Consider the following 18979-nt stretch of genomic DNA (forward strand, 5'->3'; position numbering starts at 1 on the left):
ATGTTTATCTGATCTGTTATGCCTTGTAGTGTTTGTTTTATGAAATTGGGCATGCCAGTGTTTAGTGTATATATATTTACAATTGTTATTTTTCCTATTAAATCATTCCCTTAACCATTTTGTAGTGACATTCTTCATCTCTTCTGATCAGTTTTGGCAAAAAATCCACTTTGTCTGAAATTAGGATAGCTACTCCTGCTTTTTTTCAGGTTCCTATTGTATGGAATATTGTTTTCCATACTTTGATTTTTAATTTGTATATTTCTTTTTTAATTAAATGTATTTCTTGTATACTGCATATTGCTGGGTTTTGTTTATTGATATATTCTGGCAACTGTGTCTTTCGATTGGGGAGTTGAGACCATTCACATTGAGAGTTATTACTGGAAGGTATTGACTTGTTTCTCTCATTGTATTATTTTTCTTTTTCTGGTTTCCTTTTTTTTTTCCCAGTACCGAGAATCAAACTCAGTACCTTATGCTTGCCAGGCAGGCTCAGTGCCACTGAGCTACATCCTCGGCCCTGGTTTCATTTTTTTTCCCCTGCTTTCTGCTTAATGGTTCAACTTGCCTGGTGTATTCATTGTATTAGATTTTTTGGTATTGTTGGCTTCATTGTCTCCCTAGGATATCCTTGAGCATTTTGGTATTTGCTGGAATGTGGACATGGATTTGTTTAGGTGCTCTTTTTCATGGAAATACCTTATCTGTCCATCAAATTTGAAAGAAAGCTTTGCAGGATATATAAGTCTGGGCTGGAAGTTATTATCATTTAGGACTTGAAACACTTCACTCTAGGCTCTCCTGGCTTTTAAGGTTTGTGTTGAGAAGTCTGCTGTAATTCTAATGGGTCTACCTTTATAAAAGATTCATTGCTTTTCTCTAACATCTTTTAAGATTCTGTCCCTGTGTTGGATTTCTCACATTTTGACTATGTGACATGGAGAGGTTCTCTTTTGTTTGTAGCTATTTGGGGTTCTGTGTACTGTACCTCGCTTACCTGTATATTTAATTCTTTCCCTATATTAAAGAAAGAATTTTTCTACTGTTATCCCCTTTGTGCTGTCTTCTGATTTCCCACTTATTCCAATTAATCTTAGATTAGTCTTCTTTGCATCATCTAGCAGTTGTTGGATCCATTTTTCATGTTCTCTTATTGTTTTTAAGATATCTTTTAATAACTGATCTTTGAAGCATCCCTATCTTCCAATTCTTTTTTTTTTTTTTTTTTTTTTTTTGGTACTGGGGATCAAACTCTGGACCTTGTGCTTGCAGGGCAGGGGGTGGAACCAATGAGCTAAGTTCCCGGCCCCCTATCTTCCAATTCTGATATTCTGTCCTCACATTGGTAGCTTCTCCTGCCCATACTTTCAATATAATTTTTAATCTCCTGGATATCTGCTTGGAACCTTTTCATGGACTCTAATTCTTTTCTAAATTTGTCATTCATGCTTTGTATCACTTTGTTCAGCTCTGCAAGCCTTTTATTAGTCTCTTCTGTAAGCTCCCTGATCATTTTATTACATCCATTATCTGTTTAGTTTTATCTTCTTTGAGTCCACTGAGCACATTGGTCTGTTTTTTTTGGTTTCCTCTGTTATTCGTTCAAATAATTTGGCTGTGTGGCTTTTGCTTTCCTCCCCCTTGATGCCCCATAGATTGACTTTGGAGGAGCTGGGAGTATTGCAAGGCATTTTGTTGCCTTGTCTTCTCATGTTCCTATTATCTTTTGTTTATTTTGTTTTGTTTTGTGCTTAGGTTTCCAGTTGCTTATAGTGGAAAAACTTTGTTATTAATATAGAGATATCTTTACTTAGTCTGCTTATCATTGATACACTCAGGGGATGGTTAGGTATAGTCCTTTGTCTCTGTCCCAAGATCTAATCACCTGTGTTAATTTGGAAGGGGAGGATGTAGTATATTTGGCCTAGCATCCACTTCTCTGAGAATGGACAGCAATACTGGCAATGTCACAAAGGTAATCCAGGTTTTGGTATACAAAGAAAACCTATTAATAGCAACAACTATGCAACCCTGGAAATATCAAGTAAATCAGCAACAATAATATCTTCCAAGACAAACAATACTGATATACCAGAAAAATCAATAATATATCACCTTAACCTTAGAAAGAAACCTATACTTATAGTATAAACATGAAGATAAATTAAATTTTCACATACAAAAAATCTCTACTAGATGTGATAACTGTACTCCAGTAATGACAGAAAAGCACTCAACAATAGTAACAAAGAGTTAGCTATGTAAATATTAATAAAGTTTAATGTTTACACTATTAAAAATTTAGGGTTTTGGGAACAGGAAAATGCAGAAGAAAAATTAAACAATGAGTGATGAGAAGGAGAAAGGGTAAGACAAAGGATCCTATTAACAAATAGAATATTTATAGAATTAGATAAAGGTAACATAAAAAATGAGATACAGAAGATAAAAGAAAAAAAGGGAGGAAAAAAGAAATAATATAGAGAATAAAATAGATAAAAGGAAAAGGGAAAAAGAAAAAAAGGAGTAAGAAAAAGAAGGAGAAAAAAAAAGAACAAAGGAAAATTCCCCCATCTCCAATAAACCAGTAAAGAAGAAAGGAAAGGACAAAGAAAGAAGGCACAGTTTTCTCTACCAGCCTTATGACCTGTAGGTTTGTGAGGTGCACCCCATTCCAATAGCCCCTATCTTTACCCCAGGATATAGCAATGTCCATGCCAAGATATGTCCTTTCTTATGTTGGTAAATAGGAAAGACAATCAGACCTCAGATCTGGGTGGGATGTAGGCAACAGGACAAGGGTTCAAGTAAGTACCTAATGCTGGCACTTCAGACCCAACAATTTCTGAGCACAACTCAAGCAACTGATTGTGGAGGGTGGGCAGGAGAAATGTCCTTTCAGGTATGAGCTTAAACTTCTCAGGGGATCTCTCTAGCCCACTCCCTGTCCATAGCTGTCCTTACCCAGTCACTGTGGGAGGGCGACACTGGGGAGCCCTGGTGTGAAGTTCTTTTTCAGTTGTTCTGAGTCCAGATTTAAATAATTGACCTCTTCCCAAAATGGTGCCTGATTAAGCACTCTCTTGTGATATGATGGGCATTCACTCTGGACTCTTGCTTCAGTATTCCCTGGGGAAGTTGGAAGGAGTCCCCTCACAGCAAAAACCCACACTGCTGTTGCAGTTTACAATAGCCATGAACTCCACTGCCCTGGATCTCCCGTCACTGATTGCTTACCTAGCTTCTTGGGACTCAAGCTCGCCTCCCAGTATGCCACATGCCAGGGAGATAGTCCAGGCTGTTTCTTTCATTTCTCTGCTTGTGGACCACTTCTCCAATTTCTCCATATCTTCCAAGTTTCCTGTCAGTTCCTTCCCAGTTCCCAGTGATCTACTTCTCTCTTTCTCTTCACAAGTTATTTACTAGTGTCTGGATCCTGGATCTCAGAGAGGCTAAATCTTGCTGCCAATTATCACTCCACTGTTTTCCTCTACCTTTTCTGCACATAGAATCTATTCATTTTTATTTTTGATAGATCTATCTTTATTTACTTAAATTCTATATATGGGACTTTTGTAATGCCAGTGTACCAACACACTTTTATTAAGATTTGTCAGCAAATTTCAAAATCGGAATATTTAAAGTCTCTTCTTAGTGGTAATAACATTGAGTTTTAAATATTTCTTTTTTTGGAATTTTCAAAATTTAAAAAATGTGCAGCTAAACCTGAAAATTCACTGGAACCTAGGCTTCCCCTGGGGCAGAGGTCCCATTGGAGACCTTCTGAGCTGAAATACAGTCCAGAGTGCAGGATGATGTTGGTTATGTAGAGACCAGCCTGCTCTCCACTGGCACCCCAGACACCACAGGTGTCTTCTTACCTCTACCTACATGCAGCAGCACAGCAGGATTTTTCTGCAGATGACTCACTTTCAGGAAGGAAGAAGGGTAACTAGAGAAAACTAAAGAAAGAGCTCAGCAAGGTGATGAGACTGGAGGGGAGCAATCATCTGCACTCTTTGCAAACACTGGAGCTCACCCCTGAGATTTGGACCCACCTGGATGGAAGGGACAGGCCTTCCATACCTCTGTCGTAGCTTTGGGTCCCAGGGTGTCCTGTTGTTATGCTGACAGCAATTATTAAGGAAAGAGTAGCTCTGAGCTTAACCAGACAATGGTGCACCTGGCAGAAAAGTGCCTGGGATGAGGGTTGTCACAAGGGCTGCCCCTCTCACAGGCACCCCCACCACAGCGTAGAGCTGATTTTCAGAAAAGGGCACTCAGTGGAAACTTGCAGGTGGCTACCCTATTGTGAGCCTCAGCCCTGACTTATCTCTCTACCATGGTTCATCCTGCTGGCCAGGACCCAGGAACTACAGGTACTGAGCCTAGGTTCCAATTTTCTACTTTTCTGAAACACATAGGTTCCACTGGTGTTTTGTTTGGCGTATCATTGCAATTTATACCAGCAACATCCAGCCACCTGCACCTAGATAGCCTGAGAAGCCTGCAGCTACTTTTGGACAAAGTGACCCTTTCAATATACTCCTTTGACTTCTTGAAAATCCCCAGAAGCACCCATCACTGAGATTAACTCTTCTACAGATGCCCTGGCTGCCCAGATAAGCAAGGATCCTTGGAAATCAGTGTTTTAGATCATGTTTAAGATCATGTTTAATTATGCTAAAAGCTCGGCACCCATGTTCTGCTGGCCTCCTTACTATGTTCTGCAGCTCATTTTTCTGCATGTTTCTTCTTTCTGAGGAAGCAGACCCTCTCTTTCTAGGATCCCCCTTGCACCTCAGGCCTCCCCTAGGCTGTATCTGTGGTTATTGTATTGTTTCCTTTCTTGCACTGCCAGGCCTGGTGGCTTCCTGAGTGATGAAGGTCTCTTCAGAAAAGGAGGTATAGAATTCCTCAAGAGGAGCAAGCTTTTATTGCTTCAATAATTGAGTCACAAAGGTTGGCTTCCCGGTGCATGAGATAGCTCCCTGAGGGGAAGGTTTTAGTGGCTGGCATCCTTCAGCTGCTGAATGTATGTCTTAGATGGCCCAGTGCCTTGAGGTCCTACCTGGGCTGAGCTGTGTCCTCACTTGCTGTTCCACTGAGAACTTCTGTGGAAACTAGGGAAGAGTGTGCCAACCTGGTTCCTGCCAGCCTTCTGAGACACAGCAGTGCCCAGTGGATTGGTATTAGGTTTCATTTCCCAGTGTTATGGCCCTGGGAGGAAAGAAGAGAAGTGTTAGAGAATGAAGAATGTGAGCAGGTGTCACACTTCATCCTTGATTATCAGGTAATAACTAATCTGAAGTGCATAAGACATTGAAATTGGAAACCAGAACCATTCAGTGGAATCAGACCTCATTTGCAAATGCTCATCTGAAGTGAATAAAAAGTCAGTAAGAAGCAAGTGATGCAGAATTTCAGCGCCACTGTTAAACTAAATGCAGGGCCAGAAATGCATGGAGGGAAATGGGTCAGTGAGTATAACTACAGGATCTCTTGCTGACCCTTGACACAAAGCATGGGGGGGGGGAGGCTATTGTTAACTTCATGTTCCCTGATTGGTTTCCTGATGGACAACTGATACTCATCAGCTGCCCCACATATGCAGCTTCTGTACGAACACAAACACCTCTAACATTAGTCAGCTTTCCCAACTCTGGGACACACTACTTGACACTTGCAATATAAACTTATTTATTTTGGGTAAAGATTCAGTCCATGGTTGGCTGGCTCCAAAGCAACCAGTCATTTGCCAGTCCCTTTGTGGTGGCCGAAAGCAGAGCAGGTTGGAAAGAGCACTAGTGAGAGATATGCTCTCTAAAGGCCCTGTCCCAGTGACTCACCTCCAACTGGGCTCCACCTCCTAACAGCATATTCAACAAAGAACCTTGGTAAGTTAATCCACTGATGAGTACAGACCTCATGGTCCAATCACATTTGCAAGGGTCTCCTCATGTATTCAAGTTGACAATTAAGATTAACTGTCCCTCACAGAGAGGACAAACTGGCCAGGTAGGAGTCTGAGGACAGTGACTGTAGGGGTGCAGGAGGAAAGGGTGCTGTTGCCGGCACCTGAGATTCCTCCTTTTGCACAGAGGTCTTCATTACCTGGTGCACTGCTACCACCCATGAAGCTGCCAGTGTGCTCCTCTGCTCCGTGATGCCCAGATCTCTCCAAGCTGTGGGAACTGGAAGAGAAATGAAAGTCCTGCTCAATCAATCTTCATCATTTGGGTTTCTACTTGGAATAAAGTCCCTTAAGAATCCTATTCTGAATTCTGCTTTGAAATCTGCCATGGCTGTGTCCCCAGGTCCCTAATGGCTCCAATCCTCACCCACTTGCTGTCATGTGGACCAGCAGCTCTAGGTATCCTGGCCCCAGTGAAGCCAGTTTGGGGTGATGCCATGCTGGTGGAAGACAAGATACCTCTTGCCCTTGTAATTCACAGCAAAAAATAAGAGAAATGTTTCAAAGATAGAGAAACAATTCCAAATGGTATCAGATGGATTGGAAATGGCCAGCAGCTTGGTGATAGCATCAGGATAGCTTTGGATGTCTTTAGTGTTTCTGTAGTAGAAGCTAAGCAGAAATTATAAATTTTGTACCACAGAAGTGTCCTTGCTGAATCATCTGCCTCCATAGCATCTGTTCCATCTAGCAATGGACAACAGAGTTGGTCAGACCTAATTTTCATACCAAAGGACAAGCACAAGTGTGACATTTGGATAGGTGAATGCTGGGATTGGTTCTGGGGTTGAGCCTTATAACCCTTTTCCACACTTGTGCATTTTTTGGAAACATTTTGCAATCCCTTTTTTTTGTTGTTTTTTTGTTTTTTGTGGGATCACCGAAATAGAAAAAAGTGTTGGCAAATCCACTCTTACATTCTATCAAACCCAAAGAGCACAATGGGTCTGTTACAGCTTGTATCTAAATTTCCACCCAAAGCCTTATGGGCTAATGGGTATGGCTTTTCTGAGGTGGTTGGGTCTAGGGTGTGTGACACTGGGATTAAGGGTGTGCTATAGTCCACTAATTAGTATATCATAATTCTGGGTGTGGATAATGGGAAGGCCCACCCTGGATGTGGTTGATACCACCCATAAGAGTTATAACCTGGATGGGATTATAAAAAGGGAAAGCCAGGCTTCCTGTTGCTGCCTTCTTGCCTGCCCTGCCATGGACTGTTTCTCCTCTGCCATGCTGCCCTACTTTGAAGCCAGCTGACTATGGATTGAAACCTCTACAAACTATGAGATGAGCTGGGGATTTAGCTCAGTGGTGCCATGCCTGCCTGGCAAGCACAAGGTCCTGAGTTCAATCCCACATACCAGAAAAAAAAATTGTTTTTAAAAAATTTGTTCAAACTATGAGATAAAATAAACTTTTCCTCTTTTACCTTTGTGTGTTGGGAATTTTGTTTCAGCAGTGAGAAAAATAACTAAGACAAGGTCAGAAGAGATATGATTTTAAGACAGAGTTGGAGAGAAGGACACAAGCAGGAGGCATGGTATCCAGGGCCTAGGCTCTAACGTACTTAAAACATACAATTTCATAAGTATTTTTAATTGTCTTAACATTCTTTTTTTTTTGTACCAGGGATCAAACTCAGGACTTTGCACTTGCCAGGCAGGCACAGAGTCTTAACATTATTTAACTCTTTAATGCACAGGTCAGGGGCTTTAAGTAGATTCACTAGATTTCCAGTAATCGCCACCATACATCTCCACATCTTTTTTCATCTTCCCATCCTGCAATTTTAACCCCCCATTAAACGTCAGCTCCCCAGCCCCTGACATCTTCCTTTCTGTCTCTACAGGGTGTGACTCTTCTAGGGACCTTATAGAAGTGGAATCATGCAAGATTTATCCTTTTGTGACTGACTTATTTCTCTCAGCATAAACTCCTCACAGTCCATCCATGTTCTACCATGTGTCAGAATTTCCTTCCTTTTTGTGGCCGAATCATAGTTAACTGTCTGCCTGGTCACATTTAGTTCATGCATTCATCCATCCATGGATACTAGGGCTGTTTCTGCCTGTTATGGCTTGTGTCTAGATGCCTCCCCAAAGGCTCATATGGTCAAAGGTGGGGCTTTTCAGAGGTGCCCGGATCTAGAGTGCGTGATGCTGGGACCAAGGGTGTGTGATTACTAATTAGTCCACTGATTGGTTTGGCATAATTTTTGGTGTGGGTAACGGGAGGGCCCACCACCCCACCCTGTGTCTGAGTACTACCTGTCCTAAGGACAGATAGCCTGGATAGACTATAAGGGAGAGAAAGAGGGCTGCTGCTGTCCTAACTTGCTTCTTGCTACATCAGTGATGGCTGCCCTCCTTTGCCATGGACTGTTTCTCCTCTGTGATGCCCCTTTCCCACGCCACCCTGCCTTGGGAGCCAGCTGACTACAAACTGTGAGCCAAAACAAACCTTTCTTCCTTTAATTTTAGGTATTGTATATTTTGTCTCCACAACAAGAAAAGTAACTAAGGCACTGCCTAAGGCTTATGTGAATAAACTGTGGCTAACATGAGTTAATAAATATGCCAGGTGTGGAGGTGCACACCTGTAATCCTAGCCCTTGAGAGGCTGAGGCAAGAGGATTCATGCAAGTTTGAGGCCAGCCTGGGCTACATAGTGAGTTCAAAGCCAGCCTGAACTACATAGCAAGACCCTGCCAAAAAAAAAAAAGTTATAAAATCCTACTTTTCAGTTTCTTTGGGAGTGAAATTAACTGGATCATGAGATAATTCTATTAATCCGGGGGATAACTGTCAATACATTCCCCTGACAATGCCCAAGCCATGGAATTCAAGGATTGTGCAAACCTAACAGAGCTGGCTGGCCCAGGAAGAGGGCGGGACATAGCTGCCAGACAGTGCTTTCCTGCTAATGCGAGTCTGTCAAGATGGACTGCCACTAGTTCCCTAGCTTTTCCAGTTCTCTAAGACTCTGCCCCACTGGGGCTCCCTTTGCCCGGGCACATTTTGATTACGAGTCAGAATGACGGCCAGACTGGAATTGTTGGTGCTGAGGCTGCTATCGTTCCAGGTGTGGGTGAGTACGGTGCGCGGTCTGCGCTCGCGAGAAAGGGCCTGAGCTCTGCGTACACGTCGGGAATCCACGTGCTCTCTGGACAGCTAGAGCTCACGGGTGGGGTCCCGCAGTCCCAAGGGGCATCACACAGCCTCTGTCCTGCCATCCCTGCTCCATCAGATGGGACAACGAAGCGGAGCGGTGAGAGTGGCCCAGTCATGGCACCAGGTTTCTTGGTGCTACCTCCAAGTGTGTTTTAGGCCGGTCAGTGGCGACCGCAGGGCTTCCAGCTGTGGCGGAGGGAGGGGCAGCGGGCGCAAGGGACAGAGGACGCTGCTTTATAAGCCGCTTCTTGCTACAAATTCATTCTACTATATAGCTTTCATACAAAGATAACTTCACCAATTAATCACTGAACCACTGTTTTCTGATTATCGCTAACAGTGGTCAAGTAATTATTTCCTAGAATTGTCACAGAAACTATGTGTGTCTAAAATCAGCCAGCAGAGGATACATGGCTGGCCCAGTGCTGATCTCATGTAGGAAGATGTGGAAGTGTGATCGGGCACCTCGGGGTGCTTGGCACTCTCCCTCAACTTGCAAAGGAGCCGCCCTAGCTCTGCACCCTACTGTCCTTCAGCTGTGCTCACTGCGCTGGCATTTGACACCCTTTCCTGGCACCACACTGTCTTCAGGGTCCCTGCAAAACGTTCCCAATGCTTCAAGTGCAGCTGAGGAGTGAGACCTTCTAGGACCTGTCCTCACCTCCTAGGAAGAGTTCTCACATCCCTGAGGCCGAGCCCACAAAGGAGTTTCCCAAGAGCCTGTAAACCCTGTTTGCTGGACTTTATCTTCAGGGCAGAGACTCCCAATGGTAGTTACCCGTGAAGCATCTTATCTCCATCACTTCTCTGGAGGAAGCAGCCTCTGTAGCTTCCTGGGCAGAGTTCAGTGAGAGAAGCTGTGTTCCTCTTTACTGAGGGTTTTTTTTCTTTTTAAAAAGGTGTTTTAAGTTTTAAATTTTCATTTTGAAACAACTTCTGACATTTAAAAAGTTACCAAAATAGTGCCAACAGCCTGTAATTCACATCAGCATGCAGCTTCTCTAACACATGTGTGCCTCATAGCCTTCCCAGGCTTGGGACACAAGCTCTCCCTACCTATGCTTGGGGGCTGTTTTAAACAGCAAAATTACCAAGAAAAATCACAACAAAAATCACAACATAAAAGAGGAAACACATGACACTCAATAAACCACAAAACGAACATTTTTGTTTTTGCAGCCTTAAAACATCATCCTGAGATTGAACCCAGAACCGTCAAATTGAGCTACATCTCTGGATCTTTTTAATATTTTTATTTTAACAGAGTTATTAAGTCACTAAGTTGCCCAGGCGCTTGACCTTGTGATCTTCCTGCCTCAGCCTCCCAAAATGGATAGTATTTTTACAGTTAGAGACTAAACATGAGAGCAGAGGATCACCTTGTTGAGCCTCAGTGGGAATGTGTTGAATGACTCAAATCTTCTGGCCACTCTGCATATTGGCAAATGGTTGTAAGAGTGCCACTGATTTTGTAGTTACACACACATTTTAGCAAGTAGGCTGATTTACAAACACATGAGTAATGAGGATGGATAGCAAGAGTACTGGTGAAAAATTCTGAAATTATACATATTCAATAGCACAGCCTCAAAATACAAAAGGCAAAATTTGATACACTTACATGATGAAATCTTCAAATCTACAAGTTTAGTAGGAAATTTTAGTGTACTTCAAAATCCATAAAAGAAAGCAAAGAAAAAAAGGAAAGAAAGTATCAGGACTGGGGACAGTGGCCCACATCCATAATTCCAGCTACTCAGGAGTCTAAAGCAGTAGCATCACAAGTTCAAGGCCACTCTGGGCAACTTAGGCAGATTCTGTTTCAAGAAAGAAAGAGAGAAAGAAAGAGAGAAGGAGAAAAGAAAGAAAGGAAGGAAAAAATAGGGCTGAGGATGTAGCTTAGGGGCAGAGTACATGCCTAGTATGTGCAAGGCCCTGAGTTCAATCCTCAGTAAAGTTAAAAAAAAAAAAAAAGAGTACCATATAATTAACAGATTTTTTTGTGTATAGACATACACAGACATGTAAAATATTGTGTATGTGCACTCAGATACATACATAATCGCATAGATTTAGTGTTCCATTCATAGATATTTTCCTCTTCTTTTTCTTACTTTCCTTCCCTCCTCCTCTGCCCCCTCTTTCTTCTTCTTCATCTTGCAGTAATGAGGATCAAACCCAGGGCCTCCACACTGTGCTACATTCCCAGCCATTATTTTCTTTTTTTTTTTCTATTGAGATAGTGTCTCATTAAGTTGCCTAGGATAAGCTAGAACTTGATAGCCTCCTGCCTCAGCCTCTCAGAGTGCTAGGGTTACAGGCATGCACCACCACACTTTAAATAATATACTTCCTGGGCCGGGGATTTAGCTCAGTGGTTCCGGCACCTGAATTTGATCCCCGGTGCCAAAAAATAAAAAAAATATATATATATACTTCCTTAACAAAGTATATATGGAATTAATGGAAAAATTACATCCTGGAATAGAAAAATTTTAATCCAAAGGCTCACAACCATGTTGGATATAGTTCTATGCATGCAAATTGAGATAACAGCAGCAAAAAAAAGGTCATCAGCAAAAGCACAGGTATTTGGAAACTGGAGAATGTGTTCCCCAAGGTAATACCTGCTACTAGTGCAAGTCAGACTGCAAGGAATTACGTGAGAAAAAGTTACCGTAAGCACTTCCCAGCAAAAGCCACTTGAGGGAGCCAGGATATCAGCTGTGGCCGCCCACTTCCTCTGTGCTCAGATCTGCCCATCTGGGGGCAAGGGCAGTAACTTCCAAGGAATGTGGGCAACTCTTGTTAATGCCAGTGTCTCTTCCAACTCAAGATGACTATGACAACTGATATGACCCCTTGTAACCCAGGCAAGTGCTTATCTGATGATGACTTCTGCTGCCAGTGCTGTCCAGCTGGTGAGTCCAGAATGCCTTCCCAAGCCTTCCAGGTGTTGCCCTTCCCACCTGGAGAAGTGAACCCATGGGTCTTTAGCTAGGACAGAGCTGGAGATGGCCTGGATGTGAACAGTGTGGGAGCCACTATGACCCACCCTCCCACCTGGGAAGGAGTTTCCCTGCACCCCATTTGCACAAGCTTCCAAATGAACAGAGAAGGGCTGGTGCTTGTCTTGTGGGAGGCTGGGGTATGTTCTGCAGGGTCAGAGGACACATGTGAGGGGTGCAGGCCCTGTCTGAGGCATCCACCTACCACCCCTTCTTTCTGGAGGAACCCAGACATGGCTAAGTACAGGAGGCTCCTGGCAAGGAGGTGCCTTATTGTCACCCTCAGCGTTCCCTCCTCATGCTACTGTTCTGGGAAACAAAGTAATACCTGCTCCTTATTTCAAGGAGGTGTTTGACAAGAGGTATATGACTGTCCATACCTGGACCACTCACCCTCAACCCTCCACATACCTGTACATAACTCTACATGGACATACACCTGTACATGCACATCTGTAACACACCTATATGTATATTCACCAACACATGGGTCCAAAGATACATGCTGTAGTACATATGTGCACCTCCACACACTTACAAGTGCACATGTCCTCACACAACTGTACACTGCACACACCATAGATCAGGAACAGAGGAGACATCCCTGTCCTGACCCGAAGCCTGCTGAACTGTATGTGTGTGCACAATGCCTGGATGCTGAGGGTGTGCATAATCAGGAGCTGGGGCCATCTCTGCTGTCCTATTGGGGAAGCCCTTACAGGAGGGCATTAGAGCAGCAGCACTGCCTGGGACCTTTGCCAAACACCTCCTCTTTTAGAGCTTCGAAGTTCCTCTGTGAAACTCACCTAGGGCAGTTAGGAATCTCAGGAGAGAGCTGGAGTTGGTGCAACAAACAGGCTCAAAACTCTCTGCCTATTCATACTGTAGGGCACTGTTCAAATCCAAGGGCACTGTAGGCCTCCATTCCTGGGAACACATGAGCAATGGGTTTAGCTTGAAGACTGTGACAGAGTGTAGGTCCAGAAGGTTCCAAGGAGGTTGGAGGCCTGGGAGCAGGTACTGTGCAGGTTGCCTCCTCGCCATGTGTCTTAGGGATGGGACAGCCAGTAGCAGTTTCTAGTTTGGTACTCTGCTGGAGTAGAGCAGCCCTGGGCCCTGTATCACTTCTCTCCATTCTCATCCAGGCTACTTTGTCACAAAACCCTGCCAGGAAAGCCAAGGCATTTCAGAATGTGCACTGTGTGAGCCTGGAACCTTCATGGCCCATCCCAACCTCAAGCAGGCCTGCTTTCTCTGTTCCCAGTGCCAGGAGGGTAAGTGTGGTGCTGCCGACAGGCAGGGGTGGTGGTGACACTATTTTCGTTTGTTTATTGTTTTGGGTTGTTTTTTATTTTTAGTGCTGGAAATTAAAGCCAGGGTCTTGAAAATGCAACATAGGCCACTGTGCTCTCTCTTTCACAGTGGTCTGCTCTCACCCTGCAGAGTGTACTTCTCTTGCTACTTTTAATTGGCCCACATCTGCTCTGCAGGACATGTTTCTTTTCCTACCTTTAAGAAATGTAAAACCTCAAAAAGAAAAAAATGCTACATACGTGCTCTACCCTTGAATTAGATCCCATCTGACCACTGACTTTAAAACATGACCCCTCCACCTAATTCAGAGACCACACCAAATGTATTTGCAGTAGCCATGCTGGATATCAAGCAGGCCTGGTGTCCCTCACACAGGGTCTGGTTCCAGGAGGGACAGTTGTGAGGTGTCTCCTTACTCTGATGACATATATACCCTGCCAAAGAATCAATCTTCAAATTATTGGGATTTTTAGGGCCATTTAACAAAAGTGCTATATACAAGATTAACACATAAAAATTCATCTAAGTAACTATGTGGCAGCATCAAATCGTTTTTATAAAAATGTCACCTAAGAAAGAGATACTCATTTGCATTAGTCAAAAAATGACACTGAGATACTTTGGAATGAATCTAGCAACAGATATGTAAGATGAACAAACAGCATTCAAGACCATCTAAATTGTAGAAAATAGGAACAAGATTGCAAGTAAAAAGACTCAGTTTCATAAAGATGTCAGTTATTCTCCATGGGATGATCCTCATGAGATCCCCAACAGGAGTTTTCTTGAAATGAGACGCTAACAGTTGCCACAACACTCATGAGGACCACAGCCCAAATGGCCCTAGGCCTACCCTGATGTCACGGTTCTGTGTGAGGGGACAACGGGGATGGCCTGAAGTCCATATGGGGCTGGGGTGGGGGACCAGCAAGATGGCACAGAGTCCAGATGGAGACCACCACAGAGGTGATGCATTAAAGTCCACACAAGAGAGCAGAACTGCAAGAGGAAAATTGAACATTTATGACTTTAAGGCAGCAAATAATTTTATGTAAATTATTATCAGATGGCGATCAATCCTCTGATTGCCTAGAAAGAGGGATGGTGAGGGATAAAGAAAAAAGACAATAGAGACTTTTGTAATTTCAAGGTATATGGGGGGCTGGGAGGTCAGTGCCTCAGAGTGGGCAAAGACAAAGACACTCTGAGCTTTCTGCTATTTATTGGTTTCATAGGGACTATCAGCTGACTCAGGGGTCGGCAATAATCCTAAATTAATGAGGGTCTTTTTTTTTTTTTTGGGTACCGTCGGTGGAACTCGGGACCTTGCACTTTTGAGGCAGGCAGCATAATTGGAAGTATCAGATGACTCAGAGGGTGGCAGTAATCCTATGAGATGAGGATCTTGTGCTGATGAGGATCTTAGGTCATGGGCCGGGCATTTAGCTCAGTGGTTCCACTGCCTGCCTCACAAGCGCAAAGTCCCAAGTTCGATGCCTGGTACCAAAATTAAAAAATGTTCAGGATCTTAGGTCAATGAGGAGCTTATGTTAATTAAGATGGTGAGATGAGCAAAAAGTTCTTACAACAGTAGGTAGGATGAGTTAAACTGACAAGGAATTTGTCCCTCCCCAGGTGAAACCCTTCTCTTTTTGTATTACTACTCAGTTCTCAAAGAACCAGGATGTCTTCAGCTGATGTAATCTTGCCCTTGAGTGTCACAGCATCACGGGACCATTGAGGACTCGGCTGTGACCAGAGGCAAAACAGAGTTATGTTTCCACATGCCATAGCTGGCCCACAGGCAAGACGACTAGGCCTCATACAACCATAATCATAATTTAATTGTGAAATGATTTTTTTCCTCAAAAATATGTAGAATGGCTCCCAACAAGTTATAAAAGTCACAAACCATAGGAAAAGTTTAATAAACACCACTACATTAGGATAGCATGGTCTTTTTTTCCTTTTTTTCTTTTTCTTTTCCCCTGGTACCAGGAATCAAACTCAGAACCTTATGCTTGCCAGGCAGGCATGGCACCATTGAACTACATCCCCAGCCCTGCATGGTCTTATTCATCAGAAGACATCCAAACTTAAAAAGTTAAGCCACAGAGTGGGAGAAAATATTTGCCATACTAAAAGATACACAAGGCCGGTGTACAGAACACATCAGTAAGAAAAGAGGTTGTAGGGTGGGGGCTGGGGAAGAGCACTTGCCCAGCATGGGTTAAGGCCCTGGATTCTATCCAAGGCATGGAGGTGGAGTGTAGAGAGGAGAAAGGGAGAAAGACAGAGACAGAGACAGAGAAAGAGAGAGACAGACAGAGATCTCAGCCTCAGCCCAGACTGCAAGGTTCAGGGCCCGATTGTTACCTTTTCTTGGTCTCTGTATTAGAAGACAGGGTGAGGGCAGATTCTACTCCCTGGAACAAGAGCCCATGGAAGTGGCCTCACTGTGTCATGGCCAGTGTACAAGGGGACAGAGTTCCACCCTGATGACCGACCTTCTCTCAACAGACCAGGAGGTGGTTTCAAACTGTTCCTAGACTGATGATCAGAAGTGCCAGTGCATGAAAGGTTACTACTACTGCGACTCAGAAAACTGTATGGAGTACTATTTCCAGTGCAGCAGGTACCAGTGGGGAGGGGGCATGATGATTCTCCTTCACCACTCGCTTTTTTTTGGATCATTTATATAGTACAACCAGCTTCAGTAACCCCATATGCAAAATAGGGATGCCGAAGTAGCACCTGTGATATAGGAGATTAACAAACCACCTGGACGTGTCCTGGTGGCCTGCCTGGAGACAGTGCTCATGTGTTAGTCAGCTTTCCCTCGCTGTGACCAAATGCCTGAGAAAAACATTTTGAAGTGGGACAGGTTTATTTTGCCTCATGGTTTCAGAGATGTCAGTCCATGGTCACTGGCTCTGCTGTTTCTGGGCTGTGATGAGGCAGAAACATGGTGGAAGGGTGTGATGGAGAAAGGCTATTCACTTTCTGCTGACCAGGAAGCAGAGAGAGAAAAAGCCTGAGAGTCAGGGGCAGGGACAAGGTAGAGCCCCAAGGTCACATCCCATGAAACACTCCCTCCCATGAGGCCTCACCTCCTGTTCCATCACCTCCTAATAATGTCATCAAATGATGGTCTTCAGGTGGGGTTGAAAGGCCTTGAACCCCTAATAGTTGGGACACACCGTGGAGGTGCACTTATAGGGTAAGACCAGCTAGTGACCAGATCCTGATGCTTAGAGGACAGTGGGGGGCCACTGTTAGACTTAGTGGCCAGGGACAGCCACTCTGAGGAAGTGCTCATGAAGGGAGAAAGAGAGCCATAGCAAATTCTGGGGATGAGAGAGCTCTAATCAGAGAGGATGGCAGTACTTTTCCACTATGTTAGAATCCTGTGGCCACTGCAAAGTGAACACAAACTGGTGAGTGAAAGCAATAGAAATTTACACTTTCACAGTTCAGAACCCCGGAAGTGTGGAATCAGTGGTGTCAGTGGGACCTCATTCCCTCCCAAGGCTCGGGGGGAGAATCTGCCCCTGATTCTTCCAGCTTCTGGTGGCAGCTGGCCACCCTGACCCTCTTTGGTGTATAGACACATCACTGCCACCCCTGCCTCCATCTTTACATGTTCTTCTCTCCTGAGTGACTGCAGACACTTGCTTTCTTCTTATAAGGACACCAGTCATGGGATTAAGGTCTACCCTAGTCCCGTAGAGCTCACTTTAACTTATTTACCTCCAAAGACCTTATTTCCAGATGAGGTAAAATTCTGAAACTTTAGATGGGCATGAATTTGTGTGTGTGTGAGGGCATGTTAGGGAGATATTCATATTGATAAGGGCTCTTGCAAAATATCTTGCATTTGTGAAGCATGCTGTCAACACAGCTTTTGTTTTTAAATACAACTCAGAACATGTACCTGAAGAGTTCAAACCTTCAAGTCTGGCTCAATCAAGACTCTGGCTTCTCTGAACTCGATTGCCTTTCCCCTTCTCCACCAAAGGGCTTTGTCTCTGGGCTGACTGCCATTTGAGTAGCGGGACAGCAGATCTGGTCCTTATGGTGACAGTCCATCCAGGAGAGAGAGAGAAAGGCTCTTCTCCTAAGTATCATAAGTACTCCTAAGTACTCTCATTGGATCAGTTTGGGCAAGATTACGAAAGCATGGCAGGGCCATCCTGAGGTAGGGCTGGTCCCTCCTAACCCCTACCCTGTGGGTGATGATGTGGATGCTATGAGCTGAGTCTGGCTGGGCACAAGTGATGCTCAGTGTTTCCTCCCAGTTGTTCTGAAGGCAGAGGTATCCTTAAGCCATGCCATCCCAGGGCAAACACCGTATGTGCCAAGATCACTCAAGAGTCAGGTAAGTGGATCACTCATTATCTTAAATCCAGGCACCCAGACCTTTTCTGGACACCGGATAGTCTGTAGTCACTACTCATCTCTTCCATTGTAGTGAAGGCAGCCAAAGACAATAAATAAACAAATGCGCAATGCTATGCATCCTCAGCCTTGCCTGTACTGTGATTTCACAAAGGAGAGGCAGGATTCCTGAGAAGTCTCTTGGATATCTCCCCAAGGTAGGCCCTGCCCCATCCCTCCCACATGGTGGTCAGAACCAGCCAATCTTCTCCCACCTCTAAGCCTCAGGCTGTGTCCTAGGAATAGACAGACCCCTTGGCTGCAATCATTCACATGGGACCACATTCTGGGGAGCAGAGCCTCCTCCTCCACTTCTGGTGAGAGAGACCACCTGCCCCTTCCAAGGACCTGAGTGAGATCTCACAGTCTCTGAGTTTCAGGGCTGGAGAGATGGTAATGGGGAGCAGGGACTTTCCTATGGCTGCCACTCTGTTAAGGACAGCCATGCTCAGCTTTGCCTCAACACTATTCTGTGTTCTTCTAGAAAACCTAAACTGGTACTGGCTTGCCCTTGTGGCTGCTGTCATCATCATCTCCATCATCCCCATCATCATAGTCTGGTACTACCGTAGGACAGGTAAATTAGAGCTGGGTCCATCCATGAGAAAAAGAGATTTGCAAACTCTATAGCTCAGAACGGGGCATGTGCTCACGAGGTTCTTCTCACTCCAGCAGTAACTGGTGGACCTGAGCTGGAACCCTCCCACGATAACTCCTCTGCCAGGATGTCAGGTCAGCTGTGATAACAGCAAGCACCATTTGGGGAAGAGTCCCCAGGTGGAAGAGAGGGGGGCCCCCTGTGAATCTCCCAGACGTTCACGCAGGTGTTGCCAAGTTCTGGAAACACAAGTACGCTGTGTCTGCTGAGTGGCATTTCCTTTCTCTCAAAGAAGTCATGTCTAATTCTGTCTCTTTCCGATTTTAGTGGAAGACAATGATGTGGCACTCCTGTATCATACTGGCATTTGGACCCATCCCTCCTGGGAATTCCTTATGGTGTCTCAGGGTCCCACGTGGCACAGCATTCAGGCTGTGGTGCAGTAAAATCCCAGGGCCTCCAGAAGTGGGTG

At 44.4% G+C, this 18979-nt stretch overlaps 1 protein-coding gene across 1 annotated transcript; it reads left to right on the top strand.

The window, feature by feature from the left end:
* Positions 1–9013: 9013 nt before the first annotated feature.
* LOC147829527 (tumor necrosis factor receptor superfamily member 26-like) lies at positions 9014–17942 on the top strand. Its single transcript, XM_087205130.1, is given in 4 exon segments — positions 9014–9067; positions 13261–13432; positions 15993–16107; positions 17771–17942. Coding segments are annotated over 4 exon segments (489 nt in total). The 3' UTR covers positions 17919–17942.
* The last annotated feature ends 1037 nt before the right edge of the window (positions 17943–18979 follow it).

Source organism: Heterocephalus glaber, unplaced genomic scaffold (assembly GCF_053883595.1).
Source record: "Heterocephalus glaber isolate CG9 unplaced genomic scaffold, H.glaber_assembly_v1.0 deba00000594, whole genome shotgun sequence".
NCBI classification, from domain to species: domain Eukaryota; kingdom Metazoa; phylum Chordata; class Mammalia; order Rodentia; family Bathyergidae; genus Heterocephalus; species Heterocephalus glaber.